General features: G+C 42.9%; 1 protein-coding gene across 3 annotated transcripts; it reads left to right on the top strand.

Moving 5' to 3' along the window:
* The first annotated feature begins 811 nt into the window (after window positions 1–811).
* myl6b (Myosin light polypeptide 6B) lies at window positions 812–14,668 on the top strand. Of its 3 annotated transcripts, none has more exon segments than NM_001141490.1 (6): window positions 812–1,029; window positions 4,701–4,728; window positions 6,721–6,864; window positions 8,442–8,615; window positions 10,126–10,203; window positions 13,913–14,658. In NM_001141490.1, coding segments are annotated over 6 exon segments (636 nt in total). In that variant the 5' UTR covers window positions 812–846; the 3' UTR covers window positions 13,942–14,658.
* The last annotated feature ends 5,444 nt before the right edge of the window (window positions 14,669–20,112 follow it).

Genomic DNA, 20,112 nt, shown 5'->3' on the forward strand with positions numbered 1-20,112 from the left:
CACACACACACACACACACACACACACACACACAGAAACAGAGAAAGAGGAACACACAGGGAGACAGAGAGAGAAAGACCTCAGTGTATTCGCATGGCATCGGTGTCAAATTTTAGAATCACTACAGAAACGACAGGAAGGAAGCACGAGGGGCGAAAAAACCTGGCAACAACTAAATAGAACATATATTGTTCAAGATTACAAAATAGAACATTCTGTTATTAGCTTTCTGGCTGTATCAAGTCTTATTTTATACACAAAGAGACACACACAACAGATACAAATCCTTTAAAAATATAATTAGTGGCAGGTGTATTGGTGATAAAATACCTGCCACTTATGTGTATAGTAATGTGTATAGTAATACTTGAATATTAACCTCACTTATACAAACAAGCATACTCACTGACTCACCCACATATGCGCCTGGCTTTCTAACCCATATAAAAGCATGTGCTTGGAGTCATACAGCTTGGCTTTCTCTCTCTAGCTGCAACCCCTCCTCATTCTACTCTCCCTCTCATCTCCACTCCTACGCTTCAGCTTCAGCCTCACTCACATGTTCTTCTCTTCTATACAACCAGGATCTCTCCATATTTCTCTCTTTCCATCACTCTCTCTCACACTCTTGCTCTCTCTCTATAGCTCTCTTTCTCTCTCTGTCTCCATCTCTCTCGACTGTCTCCCTATCTCTATTGAACTCTCTCTCCCTCTCTCTCTTTCTCTCTCTCTCTCTCTCTCTCTCTCTCTCTCTGTGCATCCACTCTTCTCAGCATCCACATTAGTAACCACCAGAGTAAAAAATAGAGAGAGGAAGATAGATAAGAACTGTTCCGGACTCCAGCAATGGCCCCTAAAAGAGAACCGTCCATTAAGAAGTCTCCATCGCCTGTGGCCCAGCAGCCCAGACTGGGGCCTCCTTTCCCCTGCCTGCCCTCAGCTAACCCTGCCCAGCCAAGGTCAGCTCCAGAGCAGAGACCCAGGATGCTGCGACCCTCTGACTCTCCATTTGACCCCAGCACCATGGAGGTGAGTGGAGCTGCCACAGCACCCAGCTCTCTCTCTGTGTGTGTGTGTGTGTGTGTGTGTGTGTGTGTGTGTGTGTGTGTGTGTGTGTGTGTGTGTGTGTGTGTGTGTGTGTGTGTGTGTGTGTGTGTGTGTGTGTGTGTGTGTGTGTGTGTGTGTGTGTGTGTGTGTGTGCGTGTGTGTGCACAGCATTGTCAGGGCTAATGTGGGACGTAGGCTTAAAAATACAATGATGACTAATATCGCTATAATAGACTGAATAATTCCATTTTATAATAGACTGAAATATAGGCAGAGTGATAGTCTGTCTATATCTTGAGAAAATGTTGAATTTTTTTTATTTATTACTATTGTTTTGTCATAGGAAATGTTATAGCTACAAAGCATCGCAAATGATGTTTCTCAATATCATGATGTGCTTACAAAACAGATGACACAAATCCTCTTTCAAATCCTCTTCCAATTGTTTAATCAGAGACTAATAGGAACCAAACTACCAGTATCATTGTAGGATAAAGATGTGTTGAAAACTAGAGCAGTGCTATAGAAGCTGTCTTCTATTGGGAGGGAATGCGCTCATTTCTCTCCAGGAGAGATATAACCTTGAACCTTCCGCATTTTCATATGTACAGTACCAGTCAAGAGTTTGGACGCACCTACTCATTCAAGGGTTTTTCTTTATTTGTTACTATTTTTCTACATTGTAGAATATTTGAGAAGACATGAAAACTATGATATAACACATATGGAATCATCTAGTATGCAAAAAAGTGTTCAACAAATCAAAATGTATTTTAGATTTGAGATACTTCAAAGTAGCCACCCTTTGCCTTGATGACAGCTTTGCACACTCTTGGCATTCTGTCAAACAGTTTCATGAGGAATGCTATTCCAACAGCCTTGAAGGAGTTACCACATATGCTGAGCACTTGTTGGCTGCTTTTCCTTCACTCTGCAGTCCAACTCATCCAAAACCATCTCAATTGGGTTGAGGTCAGGTGATTGTGGAGGCCAGGTCATCTGATGCAGCACTCCATCACTCACCTTCTTGGTCAAATTGTCCTTACACACCCTGGAGGTGTTTTTTGGGTCATAGTCCCACTGAGCGCAAACCAGATGGGATGGTGTATTCGTGCAGAATGCTGTCGTAGCCATGCTGGTTAAGTGTGCCTTGAATTAAAAATAAATAATAGTCAGTGTCACCAGCAAAGCACCCCCACACATCACACCTCCTCCTCCATGCTTCACGGCGGGAACCATACATGTGGAGATCATCTGTTCACCTACTCTGCGTTTCACAAAGACACGGCGGTTGGAACCAAAAATCTCAAATTTGGACTCATCAGACCAAAGGACAGATTTCCACCGGTCTAATGTCCATTGCTCGTGTTTCTTGGCCCAAGCAAGTCTCTTCTTCTTATCGGTGTCCTTTAGTAGTGGTTTCTTTGCAGCAAAATTTTACCATGAAGGCCTGATTCATGAAGTCTCCTCTGAACAGTTGATGTTGAGATGTGTCTGTTCCTTGAACTCTGTGAAGCATTTATTTGGGCTGCAATCTGAGGTGCAGAGGTAACTCTCGGTCTTTCTTTCCTATGGCAGTCCTCATGAGAGTCAGTTTCATCATATCGCTTGATGGTTGTTGCAACTTCACTTGAAGAAACGTTCAAAGTTCTTTAAATGTTCCAGATTGACCGACCTTCATGTCTTAAAGTAATGATTGACTGTTGTTTCTCTTTGCTTATTTGAGCTATTCTTGCCATAATTTGGACTTGGTCTTTTACCAAATAGTGCTATCTTCTGTATACTATCCCTACCACGTCACAACACAACTGATTAGCTCAAATGCATAAAGAAGTATAGGAATTCCACAAATTAACTTTTAACAAGGCATATCTGTTAATTGAAATGAATTCCAGGTGACTACCTCATGAAGCTGGTTGAGAGAATGCCAAGAGTGTGCAAAACTGTCATCAAGGCAAAGGGTGGCTACTTTGAAGAATCTAAAATCTAAAATATATTTTGATTTGTTTAACACTTTTTTGGTTACTACATGATTCCATATGTGTTATTTCATAGTTTGATGTCTTCACTATTATTCTACACTGTAGAACATTTTTTAAATAAAGAAAAACTCTGGAATTAGTAGTTGTGTCCAAACTTTTGACTGGTACTGTACATCCTGAGATGAAGATTATAAAAAGGGTTGGTTAGAAATGTAAAATCACAGAGACAATCACAATTGGTAGGGCTATATTCAGTCACCCACAATAGCACTATCACTCTGTTGTGAAACGTGCATAGCTTCGCTCTCATCAATGCTACTTACTTTGCTATAGAATTAGTCAGTGCTTGACTTGGACTGATACAGGTGCCAGTACTCATTTTGGGTGCCGGTGCTGTTTATATTAAGGTGCAGGAGCTCCACTACTTTTGAGCCAATATTCAGTTATAGGAACAGAAGCTCAAGCAGCAGAAAATGTGAGGTTTTGGTTCTCAGCTCCGGTGAGATTCTGCCCAAGTCAATCACTGGAATTAGTGCTCTGCAGCATGTGTCTGTGTTGCAAGAGTTTATAAAGGGGTCAACAAACCCCTAGACTGTATACACCCCGTGGCACTTCATCCACACTGATCAGAGAATTAGACAGGTTGTGGCCCACATACCTGGCTGACTAGGTATGCAGCTCAATGAGCTAATTGATGGACCTAAGGAATCCAACACCATTTTTGTCACAGACCAAAATTTAACACAACAGTAGTCTAGCTAGGCCTATAACAGTTTCTAAAAGTGTTACCATGGACAGGCCACTCCAACGCTGCGCTGTCCATGGTTATGCGCACAGCACAGATGCGGCACAGAATTTTGAAGCGCAAATCAACTCTGCTGGGGCTGTGCTAGTGCTATGGTGCTTTCAAGACTGGGAACTCGGATAAATAAGAGGTAAAATCAATACGTCAGTGCTCTTCAGGACGGAAAGTGGGAGTGCTAGAAAGAGGGATTCCGAGTTGGTGTACCGTTCCAAAATATTTTTCCAAGTCGAAGATCGTTTGTTTCCGAGTTCCCAGTTGTCTTGAATACACTGATGTCGGAAGTCGGAGACCTTCGAGTTCCGAGTTCCCAGTGGTTTTGAACGCGGCATTAGTTGATCTTTCCCTCCGCTCCGACCTGTCACGGTCCTCCACCTCCCGACATCTTCGACACACTCGAACATCTACAGATATGGTTGGTTCTTCAATAACCTGGATTAAATAGTTAGCTATCTAGTTAGCTACTCGAAATGGTATTCTTATTTCGGAATTGTGTATCGAACTAGATAACAAGTTGCTAACTTTATTTGCTAGCTAGCCAGTTTGATTGAGCAGAGGTAGCAAGTTAGCGTTATCGTAGCTAGCCAAGGTTAGCTACTTAGCTACTTGCCATTACTGTATAGTAGTAACCCTAGCTCGTTGATATACATTGTCATACCAGTAACTGTAATTGACACTGTCTCCAAATGTCCCATAGATGTTAGTATTTTTCTTACTGACTAGTAGCTAGTTCCTAACTAGGTAAGGGTGTGATAGAAAGTTGTCTGTCAAGTTAGCTAACTTTAGTTAACTGGGCTAACTAGCCAACCACTGGTCCTTGCCCACAGGGTTGAGCAACATCATAGCTAACTTAATCTTTCTTTGAACAGTCCGACTTCTCAGAAGATCAAATCATGGGTGAGTTACAAACTAGTTCACTAGATTAGCTAGCAAATTTCCCAAAACTTTAACTATACCAACTCTTGCATGCTGCCATCCTCAACTCAGACAGATGCCACTTTAATTTTCTTCCTTGCTCGTCTGACTTTTTCATATGCTTTATGCCTCTGTCATTCCTCTATTGTAGCAAAGTTACCACTATTTCCTTTCTGTCCTCGGTGTTTTCTCAAACTCCATATGCAACTGATTGTTCTTTCCAGATTGAGTTTAACCTGGATCAAATACACGGTGAGTCATTGGTGAAGGACCCTAACATTTGGCCCTTAAGTCTGGGACCTTAATCTAACAGTGTTGAAAGGCATGTTGTTGGTCTGGTACAGTTTCTGAAGGTTGTGGTAGGCACACCATGGATGTTAGCCTACAAGTACAGTGTCACTGGTATATTTCAAGACACTCAGTGAGCTTAGCCTGTTGTGGCATGTCTATTTCCTGTTTTTTTTCCCCCTTGTCAATAGTTGGGAATAAACTAGCTATAAGCAGACTTTCTATCTATGTTAGTAAGCTCAGGTCTAGTATGTGAGGTAGTAATCGGCGCCTCGTGTGTGTTGGTGCTTATCTAGACAGAGAATCTACCTTTTGCATACCATAAACTAGTTAGTAGTGTGTTTGCATCAAACTGCATGCATTCCCAGTTGTACCATTCCCATGTACCACAAACATTTCCATGCTATCTAAACTAGCTTGTCATCTCCCCTGGAGTGTTACCTTTCCTTTTTTGAAGTTAGAAACAGACTAGTAGATTGGTCTTCTCTCTCCTCCCTGGCTTGTTTAATCATTGTTGGCATAATACAGCTCTCCCTTCCACTCTCCTCCACTACCTTTATATGGTGTTGGGAAATGGAACTCAGCGGGCCAGGAGTGAAGAGGCTGGCACATTCCTGAGAACAGGAAAAAGTTCCACAACATACCACTGTTGTCTGCCTCCTAGGGTTCTGAAGGGATATTCTATAGACCTACCCTGAAGGGATATTCCATAGACCTACCCTGAAGGGATATTCCATAGACCTACCCTGAAGGGATATTCCATAGACCTACCCTGAAGGGATATTCCATAGACCTACCCTGAAGGGATATTCCATAGACCTACCCTGAAGGGATATTCCATAGACCTACCCTGAAGGGATATCCCATAGACCTACCCTGAGGGGATATCCCATAGACCTACCCTGAGGGGATATCCCATAGACCTACCCTGAGGGGATATCCCATAGACCTACCCTGAAGGGATATCCCATAGACCTACCCTGAAGGGATATCCCATAGACCTACCCTGAGGGGATATCCCATAGACCTACCCTGAGGGGATATCCCATAGACCTACCCTGAAGGGATATCCCATAGACCTACCCTGAAGGGATATCCCAAAGACCTACCCTGAAGGGATATCCCATAGACCTACTCCGAAGGGTTGCGGTCAATTCCATTTAAATTCAGTTCATTTGGGAAGTAGGCTATATTGAAGTGTATAATTTTTTTTTTTAATGGAATGCCATTTGAGATGGTGCCCCCCCCCCCCTACCCATCTATGTCCCTGAACTCAATTAACCTTAACAATAGACCCAATTATCCTGGGTAGACACATTTACATTCATGTAAAGTGACATGCCTGGTGAACAAAGGTGTGTGTGTGCTAGCTAACCAGTTATTTTAGCTAAAACAATGTGAAGAGATACACATTATCAGTTGTTGGGCTATAGATTGAATGGTACAAAAGACAATCTCTCATACTTTAGCAGTTTCCAACGTGTTTGCTGTTTTCCCCCTCTTAGTCATTTTAACATCTTTTATACACTCACTCATTTCTTTTCCCCTCCAATCCTCACCTCTCTCTCATTAGAGAAGATGATCCAATGACCCTCCATTGGCCTTCCTCCAATGAGCTTTGAGGGGGAGGTGAGGCATTGAGGAAAAGGGATGGTCATACAGACAGACTTTCTGTCCCTCCTCCAGAGTTTAAGGAGGCCTTCCTCCTCTTCGATAGAACCGGTGATGGAAAGATCAGCTACAGTCAGTGTGGTGATGTCATGAGGGCGTTGGGACAGAATCCTGTCAACTCTGAGGTCCTCAAGGTCCTGGGCAACCCCAAGGCTGAAGGTGAGGGTGAGATACAATTAAGCTTGGGTGGTATACCGTGTACCGTTGAAACAATTTATTTGAAGTTTTTCAAAACATTTAACTATTTGTAGCTACTTTTTAAGTAAATACCTGTAGTTAGGAGATGAAGCAGACTGCGTTCTCCATTTCCCCCGTCACATTATTTTACATTATGAAGCTCACCGTAGTTCCCCAGAACAGTTGAGCCAGTCACGTGTTGGTAAATGGCACAACGGGAGAAAGCGGGTAGCAGGTGAGTCCAGTTGTGTATTGACAAGGGTCGCTTTTATATTGAAAGTCAAGTGTTTTTTTTTTGCTTCAATAGAGTGATCAGGGACGTATAACTATAGTTTTCCTTCACAGAAGATACATTAGTGCAACACATTTGGCAGAAAATAGCTTCATTGTCATCAGATTACAACAAAGTGTAGCGCTATTCGGCTAGCAGCCACACACGTAAATGAGCTTACAATGATAAAGCAAGGTATTTTTTTGGCAAAAACTATGCGTTGCCATCATATTTCTAATGTTAATCTTAAACTACAACTACATTTATTGTTTTTCCTTAAAGTTCATCTTGCATTTTACTGGAGAAAAGTCGACTGGCTACACAGAGAAAAGTAGACTGCCCTTTGGTAAATTCTCATCCGATTGAAGAAGTGCAACTGAAGCACAAAATTTGTCTGATGCCGAACAGAAATTGCAATAAGCATTTTTATATCTGCGTTTTAAAAACACAGCAAGATATTTCTTATGCGTCTTATCTTTTTTCTGTGTGAAAAACTACGAATTTTGCGTTAAACTTGCGTTAACTTGCTTGTTCAACCGGTTGTCAGGCCGGTTGAACGTACTGCCAAATTCTCTAAAATGACGTTGGAGGCGGCTTATGGTAGAGAAATTAACATTAAATTCTCTGGCAACAGATCTAGTGGACATTCTTGCAGTCAGCATGCCAATTGCACGCTCCCCCCTTTGAGACATCTGTAGTCTTTTATTGTCCCCAGCACAAGGTGCACATGTGTAATGATCATGCTGTTTAATCAGCTTCTTAATCCATTCACCTGACAAGTGTGGCATATCTTGGCAAAGGAGAAATGCTCACTAACAGGGATGTAAACCAATTTGAGCACAATAAGCTTTTTGTGCATATGAAACATTTCTGGCATTTTTATTTCAGCTCATGAAACATGGGACCAAGACTTTTTACATGTTGCGTTTTATATTTTTGTTAAGTATATTTTATTCTGTATCCTACTGATTGCACCGATGCATCCCTGAGAATCTCAAATCATATAATTTGCTTTTACAAGAATGAGAAACAGGAAGTGTTTTTAGGTTGTGCTTTCTAAGACGTCTACATGAGTTAGTTTATACAGCCATCCTTTACCGGCCCCTATATGTCTACCAGAACTTATTTGGGTTCTTCCAATTTTCACAAGCAAGGTCCTTATAAGGTGCCAAAATCCACTGACCACCTTTGTCCAGCGATGACTCATGGGTTAAAAGGGTTGTGAGGTGTATACCCGTGTTCATTCATGTCATCAATTCATCCATTTCCTCCATTTAAACTTTTCCAGAGATGAACCACAAGATGCTTGACTTTGAGCAGTTCCTGCCTATGCTGCAGGCCATCGCTAAGAATAAGGACCAGGGCTCCTTTGAGGATTTCGTTGAGGGACTGCGTGTCTTCGATAAGGAGGGCAACGGAACTGTAATGGGGGCAGAGTTACGGCACGTCCTCACCACACTAGGTTAGTTACATTCTTTTACTCTTTCAGATCTGAGGGAAAGATATTTTAAGAATGTGTGTTTTTATCCACAAGATTTAAATCACTGATCAAAATAATCTAATTTGGAAGTTGACTCTAAATATAAAAATGATTGCCAAAATATACTGCAAGGTATATATATTTTCAAACCGAAAACCACTAAACATGAGGCTCTTGAACAGTGTCTTCTGTGCCATGATAGTGGGTTTGATTCCCTGCACCACCCATACGTAAAAAATGTATGCGCTCATAACTGCAAGTCCTTTTGGATAAAATCGGCTGCTAAATGTCATATACACTATATATACAAAAGTATGGACACCCCTTCAAATTAGTAGATTTGGCTATTTCAGCCACACCTGTTGCTGACAGGTGTATAAAATTGAGCACACTGCCATGCAATCTCCATAGACAAACATTGGCAGTAGAATGGCCTGACTGTAGAGCTCAGTTGACATTCAACGTGGCACCGTTATAGGATGCCACCTTTCCAACAACTCACATTTCTGCCCTGCTAGAACTGCCACAGTCAACTGTAAGTGCTGTTATTTTGAAGTGAAAACGTCTAGGAGCAACAACGGCTCAGCCGCGAAGTGGTAGGTCACACAAGCTCACAGAATGGGACCGCTGAAGCACGTGGCGCGTAAAAAATCCTCTGTACTCGGTTACAACACTCACTACCCAGTTCCAAACTGCCTCTGGAAGCAACATCAGCACAATAACTGTTCGTCGGGAGCTTCATGAAATGGGTTTCCATGGCCAAGCAGCCACACACAAGCTTAAGATCACCATGCGCAATGCCAAGCGTCGACTGGAGTGGCGTAAAGCTTGTCGCCATTGGACTCTGGATCAGTGGAAACGGGTTCTCTGGAGTGATGAATCACTCTTCACCATCTGGCAGTCTGACAGACTAATTCTTGTTTGGCGGATGCCAGGAAACCGCTACCTGCCCAAATGCATGTTGCCAACTGTGAAGTTTGGTGGAGTAGGAATAATGGTCTGGGGCTGTTTTTCATGGTTCGGGCTAGGCCCCTTAGTTCCAGTGAAGGGAAATCTTAACGCTACAGCATACAATGACATTCTAGACAATTCTGTGCTTCCAACTTTGTGGGAACAATTTAGGAAAGGCCCTTTTCCTGTTTCAGCATGACAATGCCCCCATGCACAAAGCGTGATCCATACATAAATAGTTGACTGGCCAGCACAGAGCCCAGACCTCAACCTCATCGAACACCTTTGGGATGAATTGGAACGCTGACTGCGAGCCAGGCCTCATTGCCCAACGTCAGTGTCCGACCTCACTAATGCTCTTGTGACTGAATGGAAGCAAGTCCTCTCAGCAATGTTCCAACATCTAGTGGAAAGCCTTCCCAGAAGAGTGAAGGCAGCAAAGGGTTACCAACTCCATATTAATGCCTGTGATTTTGGAATGAGATGTTTGTCGAGCAGGTGTCCACATATTTTCCCTGCTTTTTATAACTCTGTCTTTCAGGAGAGAAGATGACGGAGGAGGAGGTAGAGACACTTCTTACTGGACACGAGGACGCTAATGGCTGTATCAACTATGAAGGTGAGAGGGAAAGAGTAAAAACAGAATGATGGATGGAGATGGGAGACAACAGGATGGTCTATAACTGGACTAGGTTCATGTGATGTAATGATCCCACCACCCTAAACCCTTACACCACCACCACTACTACACCTCTTCAGTAAGTAACACCTAAGTGCAACCCAGGGAGCTAGCACATCTGGTTATGCAACGCTGCCCTTGCATGACAGTGCATGTTTCCTTGCTGTGTGTGGATAGGTAATATAGAGTACTATAGAAGCTGTCAGGGGGAGCTTGCTGGGCTACAGTGTGTACCAGAATGAAGATGCCGACATAGCTGTTTTAGAGCCTGCTTAAATGCACAACTATGGAAATGTCTGCATTAACGGTTGAGTAGTCAAATACTGGTATTGTGTACTGATGAAACAGTCGGCTGAAGACCTGGACTGAGGTGGTGATAGTACTATAATACAACACAATGTCTTGTTGGTTGATCGGACCAGAATGTGAATACAAAGAGTTTGTAACATGCTGTGTAACTTTCTCCACAGCCTTTGTTCGTCACATCATATCAGGCTGAGAGCCGGTACGGGTCAGGCTGCAGAGGGTATACCAGTGCTCTACCCAGGCTGTCCTGCTTAGCCTGCTAAACTACCCGCTAGAACATAGAACACACTGCTAAACTACCCGCTAGAACATAGAACACACTGCTAAACTACCCGCTAGAACATAGAACACACTGCTAAACTACCCGCTAGAACATAGAACACACTGCTAAACAACCGGCTAGAACATAGAACACACTGCTAAACTACCCGCTAGAACACACTGCTAAACTACCCGCTAGAACACACTGCTAAACTACCCGCTAGAACACACTGCTAAACTACCCGCTAGAACACACTGCTAAACTACCCGCTAGAACACACTGCTAAACTACCCGCTAGAACACACTGCTAAACTACCCGCTAGAACATAGAACACACTGCTAAACTACCCGCTAGAACATAGAACACACTGCTAAACTACCCGCTAGAACATAGAACACACTGCTAAACAACCCGCTAGAACATAGAACACACTGCTAAACTACCCGCTAGAACACACTGCTAAACTACCCGCTAGAACATAGAACACACTGCTAAACTACCCGCTAGAACATAGAACACACTGCTAAACAACCCGCTAGAACATAGAACACACTGCTAAACTACCCGCTAGAACACACTGCTAAACTACCCGCTAGAACACACTGCTAAACTACCCGCTAGAACACACTGCTAAACTACCCGCTAGAACATAGAACACACTGCTAAACAACCCGCTAGAACATAGAACACACTGCTAAACAACCCGCTAGAACATAGAACACACTGCTAAACTACCCGCTAGAACACACTACTAAACTACCCGCTAGAACATAGAACACACTGCTAAACAACCCGCTAGAACATAGAACACACTGCTAAACTACCCGCTAGAACATAGAACACACTGCTAAACAACCCGCTAGAACATAGAACACACTGCTAAACTACCCGCTAGAACATAGAACGCACTAGCTCTTAGAAGACAGTAACCAAACGTCAGTTCTGGGTGTAAATTGTTACATGATGACCAGACCGGACACGTCGCGTGCGCGAGCATTGCAAAATAAATTTTGAAATCCATGTCATTCAATTATTGCACCCACACTGCTCGCGCACACGCCAACGAGTGTCTACGATGCCAAGAGTTAAAATAGAACTCCTTTCTATTTCTGACGCAGATCACACTGAAAGTCCTGCCTCTCCCATCTCCTCATTGGTTTATAGAAGCAGGTACCCACGTGCCATCTCCTCATTGGTTATACCCACGTGGGTGATTGAAAGACGAAATGTTTTGCCGGTAGTCATGGTAAAAGTGTAGATGCCAATCACCATATAAGTTGAAAGATGAAAAAGCCAGGAAGGAGGAGAGATGACTAGAAACGATTCGGCTGACCGTTTTATGTGTGGATTAATTGGTGGAGTAGAGGACCTTGTGCATTTCAGGTAAAATAACAACTCAATGTTTATATCCCAGGACAAATTAGCTAGCAACAGCAAGCTAGCTAAATAGGACAAATTAGCCAGCAAGTGCAAGCTAACTAGCTAAATTGCCATACATGTTTAATGCTTTTCGACCTGTCCCCAAATTAATGTCATTGGTTCAGAGTTTGTTTTGATATTTTAACCTGCGTGTTGTGATCGCGTTTGGTGTAGGGGGACAAAATAAATGTATGCACGATCGCGCACAATGCCGTATGCGCACAGCCGGTTTGGGTTCCGTGTTAGTGTCACAGATCGTCCTTGCATTACTGTACCAAAGTAAGAATTTCTCTCCTGATCTAGGGTCCCTTTTGGTAGTATCAAGCTATTCAAGTTTTTTAGCCAAATAAGGAAAGCTCTTGCAGTGGGAAAGCCTGGTGAGAGCGATGTTGTGTGGTCTGAACTGGAGGTTTTCACTCATGGTGGACTGAGACTCTCTGCCCCTGGCTGCTGAGGCATGCTCATCTCTGCATGTGTATGGGCAGCCCCTCTGTCTACAGAGCTAGGGGGTCTCAAGTGTGTGTCCTTGATTCCTCGCTTCCGCTCTCCTTGGACCTTCTCTTCCAATGTGTTTTGAGAATACGAGGAGAGCAGAATCAAGGAAATACAATTGAGATTCCCCCTTTTTAGAGGGATAGTTTATACAGTTGAAGTCGGAAGTTTACATACACCTTAGCCAAATACATTTCAACTCAGTTTTTCACAATTCCTGACATTTAATCCTAGTAAAAATTCCCTGTCTTAGGTCAGTTAGGATCACCACTTTATTTTAAGAATGTGAAATGTCAGAATAATAGTAGAGTGATTTTATTTCTGCTTTTATTTCTTTCATCACATTCCCATTGGGTCAGAAGTTTACATACACTCAATTAGTATTTGGTAGCATTGCCTTTAAATTGTTTAACTTGGGTCAAATGTTTCGGGTAGCCTTCCACAAGCTTCCCACAATATGTTGGGTGAATATTGGCCTATTCCTCCTGACAGAGCTGGTGTAACTGAGTCAGGTTTGTAGGCCTCCTTGCTCGCACACACTTTTTCAGTTCTGCCCACAAATTTTCTATGGGATTGAGGTCAGGGCTTTGAGATGGCCACTCCAATACCTTGACTTTGTTAATTTGTTTGTTAACAAGAAATTTGTGGAGTGGTTGAAAAACGAGTTTTAATGACTCCAACCTAAGTGTATGTAAACTTCCGACTTCAACTGTACATGCTGAGCAGGAGTGTTTGTTTTACTCGGTGTTCAGAGCTTGCTGGATAATGGTAATGTGATTTGACCAAAATAGGACTTGGTTTGCCGTGGAGTTTTTATGTGAAAGCCCCATTTCATACTTTACACATTATGTAGTTACACAATTTTTTTAAATAATTTTGATCATTTGGACCATGTTTCCCATAGTAGACCAGTCACTCCTGTTAACCACAGAATTACAGTGAAGCTGTAGCTAAGATCTCCCTGTACTTTAGCTCCCCCAATCAGTCTACCCCTGATCTGTGTCTTGCTTGACGACTCATCCATAATTTAATTCTGCTGCTCTATCAATCGCTCCACACATTGTCTGAAACTGTCATCCTAGAAGTTTTGTGCTGATGTCAAAATGAGGGCTGTCATATTTTTCCCTCTCTTGGGCTCTCCCTCTCATCTCTTTCCCTCTCTGCCACAGAACTCGTCCGGATGGTCATGAGCGGTTGAAGATCAAGAAGAAACATTCCTTCCTTTGTTAGTTTATTTCACCCTGTTTATTTCTGTTACATATTCAACTAGCTTCCATCCCTCTCCTCCTGCCTGCTCCCTTTGTTATCGTATTATGTCTTCACTTGTCCTTTACAGTCCCACGTTCAGACCATGATGACCCAAGCTATGTTAATGGCCTGGCTCTTTCAATTAAGAATAAGACCAACTTGCATGTAACTAGACGCTTGTGTGCTGCTGGCGTGACCTGCAATAACATTCCCAGATACAAACAATTCAATCTGGTTCCAGATCTGTTTGATGTCTTGGGACCAGGTTATTTAATACCTATCCTTGGACAATGATTATTGTAATGCAATACATGGCTTGGCTGAGTCAGTGGGAAGGGACTGTGTTGTGGTGGTGGGTGACCAATTACCTATTATTGTCTAAGACTTAGCCTGGGTCCCAGACCTGTATGTGCTGTCTTGCCAACTCTGTCATTGGCATGACATTGACAGCAATGTAGTTGGCAGGACAGCACAAAGTGATCTGAGACCAGGCTAGCGAAGACTTGCGTTGGCTGGGAATGTCTTCCTTCTATTGCTGTGCAGTTTGTTAGCCAATATGTATATGAAGCCATACATTATGCCTATGTACAAATGCAATGAACAGTTCAGTGGATTTTTGTTTTATTCTCCCTTTATTTGTTGCAGCATTCAAATAAAATATTTTTGGAAAACTGAAAGTAGTTTTTTCTAACAAACTTTAAACTTCTAAGAGAACATGATTTGACTGGGTGAACTTAATCAGCTATGGATATTTGTGGTCAAATAATTTTACTTCCACAAATATCTGTTTTAAAATACATTTGTCACTGAACTAGTGTTTTGTGCTCAGAAATGTGTTGCATTATATGAGGTGGACACAAGAGGGCAGTGATGTGTCTATTTTAGCAAAAAGCCACTTCATACTTGGCACACCCTGGCAACTTGTACTGTGTGTTTTAATGATGGGCGGTAACCATACCAAAACAACTCCTTTTATTGACCAGTTCTAAGTCTGCTTTTGATTGAATAGTGGCTTAATGACTGTTCATTGTAGATGTTGGCATACTCTAACTCAGTGGGACTAGTGTTCACTTCATGGAACACTTTTTTTCTATAGTTACACAGTTGTCTTATGACCAGTGTTAGAATAATTATATAACACTCTTTAAGAGATTTCATAATGTATTTTACAACCACTTCAACATTTCTTGACACTGATTCTTATATTGAACTTGTACAGTCCTTAATTGGCAGTCTGTGTATGATCCTGTATGACAGTGTTCTAGACTGGAACATGGAACTGTATGACAGTGTTCTAGACTGGAACATGGAACTGTATGACAGTGGTCTAGATTGGAACATGGAACTGTATGACCGTGTTCTAGATTGGAACATGGAACTGTATGACAGTGGTCTAGACTGGAACATGGAACTGTATGACAGTGGTCTAGATTGGAACATGGAACTGTATGACAGTGTTCTAGACTGGAACATGGAACTGTATGACAGTGGTCTAGATTGGAACATGGAACTGTATGACAGTGGTCTAGACTGGAACATGGAACTGTATGACAGTGTTCTAGACTGGAACATGGAACTGTATGACAGTGTTCTAGATTGGAACATGGAACTGTATGAAAGGGGTCTAGATTGGAACATGGAACTGTATGAAAGGGGTCTAGATTGGAACATGGAACTGTATGAAAGGGGTCTAGATTGGAACATGGAACTGTATGAAAGGGGTCTAGATTGGAACATGGAACTGTATGACCGTGTTCTAGATTGGAACATGGAACTGTATGACCGTGTTCTAGATTGGAACATGGAACTGTATGACAGTGGTCTAGATTGGAACATGGAACTGTATGAAAGGGGTCTAGACTGGAACATGGAACTGTATGACAGTGGTCTAGATTGGAACATGGAACTGTATGACCGTGTTCTAGATTGGAACATGGAACTGTATGAAAGGGGTCTAGATTGGAACATGGAACTGTATGACAGTGTTCTAGACTGGAACATGGAACTGTATGACCGTGTTCTAGACTGGAACATGGAACTGTATGACAGTGGTCTAGACTGGAACATGGAACTGTATGACAGTGGTCTAGATTGGAACATGGAACTGTATGACAGTGGTCTAGACTGGAACATGGAACTGTATGACAGTGGTCTAGACTGGAACATGGAACTGTATGACAGTGGTCTAGATTGGAACATGGAACTGTATGACAGTGTTCTAGATTGGAACATGGAACTGTATGACCGTGTTCTAGATTGGAACATGGAACTGTATGACAGTGGTCTAGACTGGAACATGGAACTGTATGACAGTGGTCTAGATTGGAACATGGAACTGTATGAAAGGGGTCTAGATTGGAACATGGAACTGTATGAAAGGGGTCTAGACTGGAACATGGAACTGTATGAAAGGGGTCTAGATTGGAACATGGAACTGTATGACCGTGTTCTAGATTGGAACATGGAACTGTATGACCGTGGTCTAGACTGGAACATGGAACTGTATGACAGTGGTCTAGATTGGAACATGGAACTGTATGAAAGGGGTCTAGACTGGAACATGGAACTGTATGACAGTGGTCTAGATTGGAACATGGAACTGTATGAAAGGGGTCTAGATTGGAACATGGAACTGTATGACCGTGTTCTAGATTGGAACATGGAACTGTATGAAAGGGGTCTAGATTGGAACATGGAACTGTATGAAAGGGGTCTAGATTGGAACATGGAACTGTATGAAAGGGGTCTAGATTGGAACATGGAACTGTATGACCGTGTTCTAGATTGGAACATGGAACTGTATGACAGTGGTCTAGACTGGAACATGGAACTGTATGACAGTGGTCTAGATTGGAACATGGAACTGTATGACAGTGTTCTAGATTGGAACATGGAACTGTATGACCGTGTTCTAGATTGGAACATGGAACTGTATGACAGTGGTCTAGACTGGAACATGGAACTGTATGACAGTGGTCTAGATTGGAACATGGAACTGTATGAAAGGGGTCTAGATTGGAACATGGAACTGTATGACAGTGGTCTAGATTGGAACATGGGACTGCCAAGTAGAATCCTGTATGTTATGTTGCTCAGTGTGCCGAGACAGATTCCACTCCACGCTTCCTGACCTTTTCCTAATTCCCCTCACAACCAGTCACTTCTTACTCTCATTAGGTACCACCAGAGCTATCGGAGTGTGTGTGAAATGTAAGGTATCATAGCCAAGTGGTGAATAGGTTGTCCTCTAATTACTGAGTGTGTGTTTACGTGCACGCGTGTGTGTGTTGGATGGAAGTGAAGTGTATTGATTATTTGAATCCTGCTATTTGTGGGTGTGTGTGTGATCCTCTGCATTCGACAGGGGAATCTCTAATGGCCTCAGTGCAACCTGCCTCATACCCTCCTCCACCAATTAACTTTACACTGGAATCTATCTGCCAGGACTACTGAAGAGACTAAGCAAGGGGGCTGGGCACACACACACACGTGATCTTGGATACACACACGTTCAGATTTTTTGACATTGTGAAGCTACAAATTCAAGATTTCAATTAAATTAAACAACATTTAGACACTAACAATTAAAGTTTGTAAATCCTCCATACATATAATTCATGTAAATGGTCATTCCCCTTCATTATGAGGCTTAGGTATTGATTTAAAGTGACAAAATGATGCATGGGGCTGACTATTGATACAATTCCAGTTCAATAAACTGCTTATAATGGTGTACATTTCAACTCTTAACTAGTCACGTTTTTGACATTCACTTGTTATTCAAACCGAAATAAAGATCACTTCTGAGATAATGTATTGGCATGCTGTTTGTTTTGATGAACCATGTTTCCAAAGGGTCTCCGTCCAACAATGTCAACAAGTGAATAGTAACCACCATTAGGGTACACTTTATGGCTATTCAGTACAGTCAGGAAAGATATTGCCACATTTTGAAATGTACATATCTTTTATTTTTTTTTGAGCTAGGTGTATGATCTATGACACAGATCAATATATTCTTACCTTGTAAGGCAGTGTCTTAACTAGACATATTGGAAATCCATGGAGAAACAGTCGGTCTGAAGCAGGGGCCAACCGATATGGGTTAGGTTTAAACCCTCAGCCTCTAGGTCCACACTCACAGGCCATGCTGAATCCCAAATTACACCCTATTCCCTATATAGTGCACTACTTTTGACCAGAGCCAAAACTAGTGCACTATATAGGGCCATTTGGGGCACAAATCATATTCTCAATTTGACACAAATAGCCAAGACTAAGAGACAAATGGCTAGTCACGCCAATTGAATGTCAAATGAATTGAACAAGGAGTGTTCTCTCAGTGGTGGGTGTGTGCACACATACTGTGTATATACACTGAGTTTGCTCTCTTAGTTTTTTTAATTAGGAAGGTGTTTCTAATGTTTTGTACGCTCAATGTATGTTATTTATCCTGTTAAAACAGTAGAAGGCAGAGCATCCGATCCTTTAGCTAGAGAATGTCACCCCAATGATGTACAAAAAAGTAAAGTGAAAAAAACTTGTCTTAGCTCCAAAAGCTAATTCCACAGGCTTTAGCTCAGTTGGCTAACATGATCTTGCATCACACAATAACAACTTTGTGACTCTCAGAATGTTGAATGGGTAGGAATGAGGATTGTGGTTGTACTGTAGGTACAGTTCACAATGTAAGTAGAAGAGACTTGGGATATGTGGTATGTTTCAATGTACCAGAGTTAAAGTTTTACTGCACCTATAATGTACATGTTCTGATATCCTTTCTTGCACACACTCTGACATGTCAACACACACGAGGGGTTAAGAAATGCACTTGGTCATGACTGGCTCAGTAACACTCAACTCTCCACACACACATCTATAGAAACTCAGTCCACGTCCTTTCACTTTGTTGCCCTTTCAGTGTGTGTACTGTATGTTTGTGTGCGTGTGTGTCTGTTTTTGTGTGTGTTGTATTCCCCTCTGCCCCGTGGTGTGATGGTGTTCTCCCTCAGCCCCATGGTGTGATGGTGTCCTCCCTCAGCCTCGTGGTGTGATGGTGTCCTCCCTCAGCCCCGTGGTGTGATGGTGTACTCCCTCAGCCCCGTGGTGTGATGGTGTCCTCCCTCAGCCTCATGGTGTGATGGTGTCCTCCCTCAGCCTCATGGTGTGATGGTGTTCTCCCTCAGCCTCATGGTGTGATGGTGTCCTCCCTCAGCCTCATGGTGTGATGGTGTCCTTCCTCAGCCTCATGGTGTGATGGTGTCCTCCCTCAGCCTCATGGTGTGATGGTGTCCTCCCTCAGCCTCATGGTGTGATGGTGTCCTCCCTCAGCCTCATGGTGTGATGGTGTCCTCCCTCAGCCTCATGGTGTGATGGTGTCCTCCCTCAGCCTCATGGTGTGATGGTGTCCTCCCTCAGCCTCATGGTGTGATGGTGTCCTCCCTCAGCCTCATGGTGTGATGGTGTCCTCCCTCAGCCTCATGGTGTGATGGTGTCCTCCCTCAGCCTCATGGTGTGATGGTGTCCTCCCTCAGCCTCATGGTGTGATGGTGTCCTCCCTCAGCCTCATGGTGTGATGGTGTCCTCCCTCAGCCTCATGGTGTGATGGTGTCCTTCCTCAGCCTCATGGTGTGATGGTGTCCTCCCTCAGCCTCATGGTGTGATGGTGTCCTTCCTCAGCCTCATGGTGTGATGGTGTACTCCCTCAGCCTCATGGTGTCTTCCCTCAGCCTCATGGTGTGATGGTGTCCTCCCTCAGCCTCATGGTGTGATGGTGTCCTCCCTCAGCCTCATGGTGTGATGGTGTCCTCCCTCAGCCTCATGGTGTGATGGTGTCCTCCCTCAGCCTCATGGTGTGATGGTGTCCTCCCTCAGCCTCATGGTGTGATGGTTAAAGAAGGTCAACCATCTGTGACCAGATGTGATTTACTTTGAATACTGTCTTCATTTTATTTAGTTATCTGTGTTTGAATTTTTTTTTTATGTCCTTGTTTTTTTTATAGCTGAAAATCAAGAAACAATTGATCATAAAATACAAAACTGTCTCCATGTAGTAGAGTAAGACTGTTCTGGCCTAGATTATGAACAACAGGGATATTTTATTTTGAAAAAGCAGGGGACT

The sequence above is a fragment of the Salmo salar genome, chromosome 15, assembly GCF_965601325.2.
Source record: "Salmo salar chromosome 15, fSalSal1, whole genome shotgun sequence".
Taxonomy (NCBI): domain Eukaryota; kingdom Metazoa; phylum Chordata; class Actinopteri; order Salmoniformes; family Salmonidae; genus Salmo; species Salmo salar.

Excerpts from the sequence above, each read along its gene's own strand:
- myl6b (XM_082961449.1), top strand. Across the intron at positions 6,871-8,441 it reads CCCCAAGGCTGAAGGTGAGG|AGATGAACCACAAGATGCTT; the intron begins GTGAGATACAAT and ends AAACTTTTCCAG. Across the intron at positions 10,204-13,912 it reads TGGCTGTATCAACTATGAAG|AACTCGTCCGGATGGTCATG; the intron begins GTGAGAGGGAAA and ends TCTCTGCCACAG.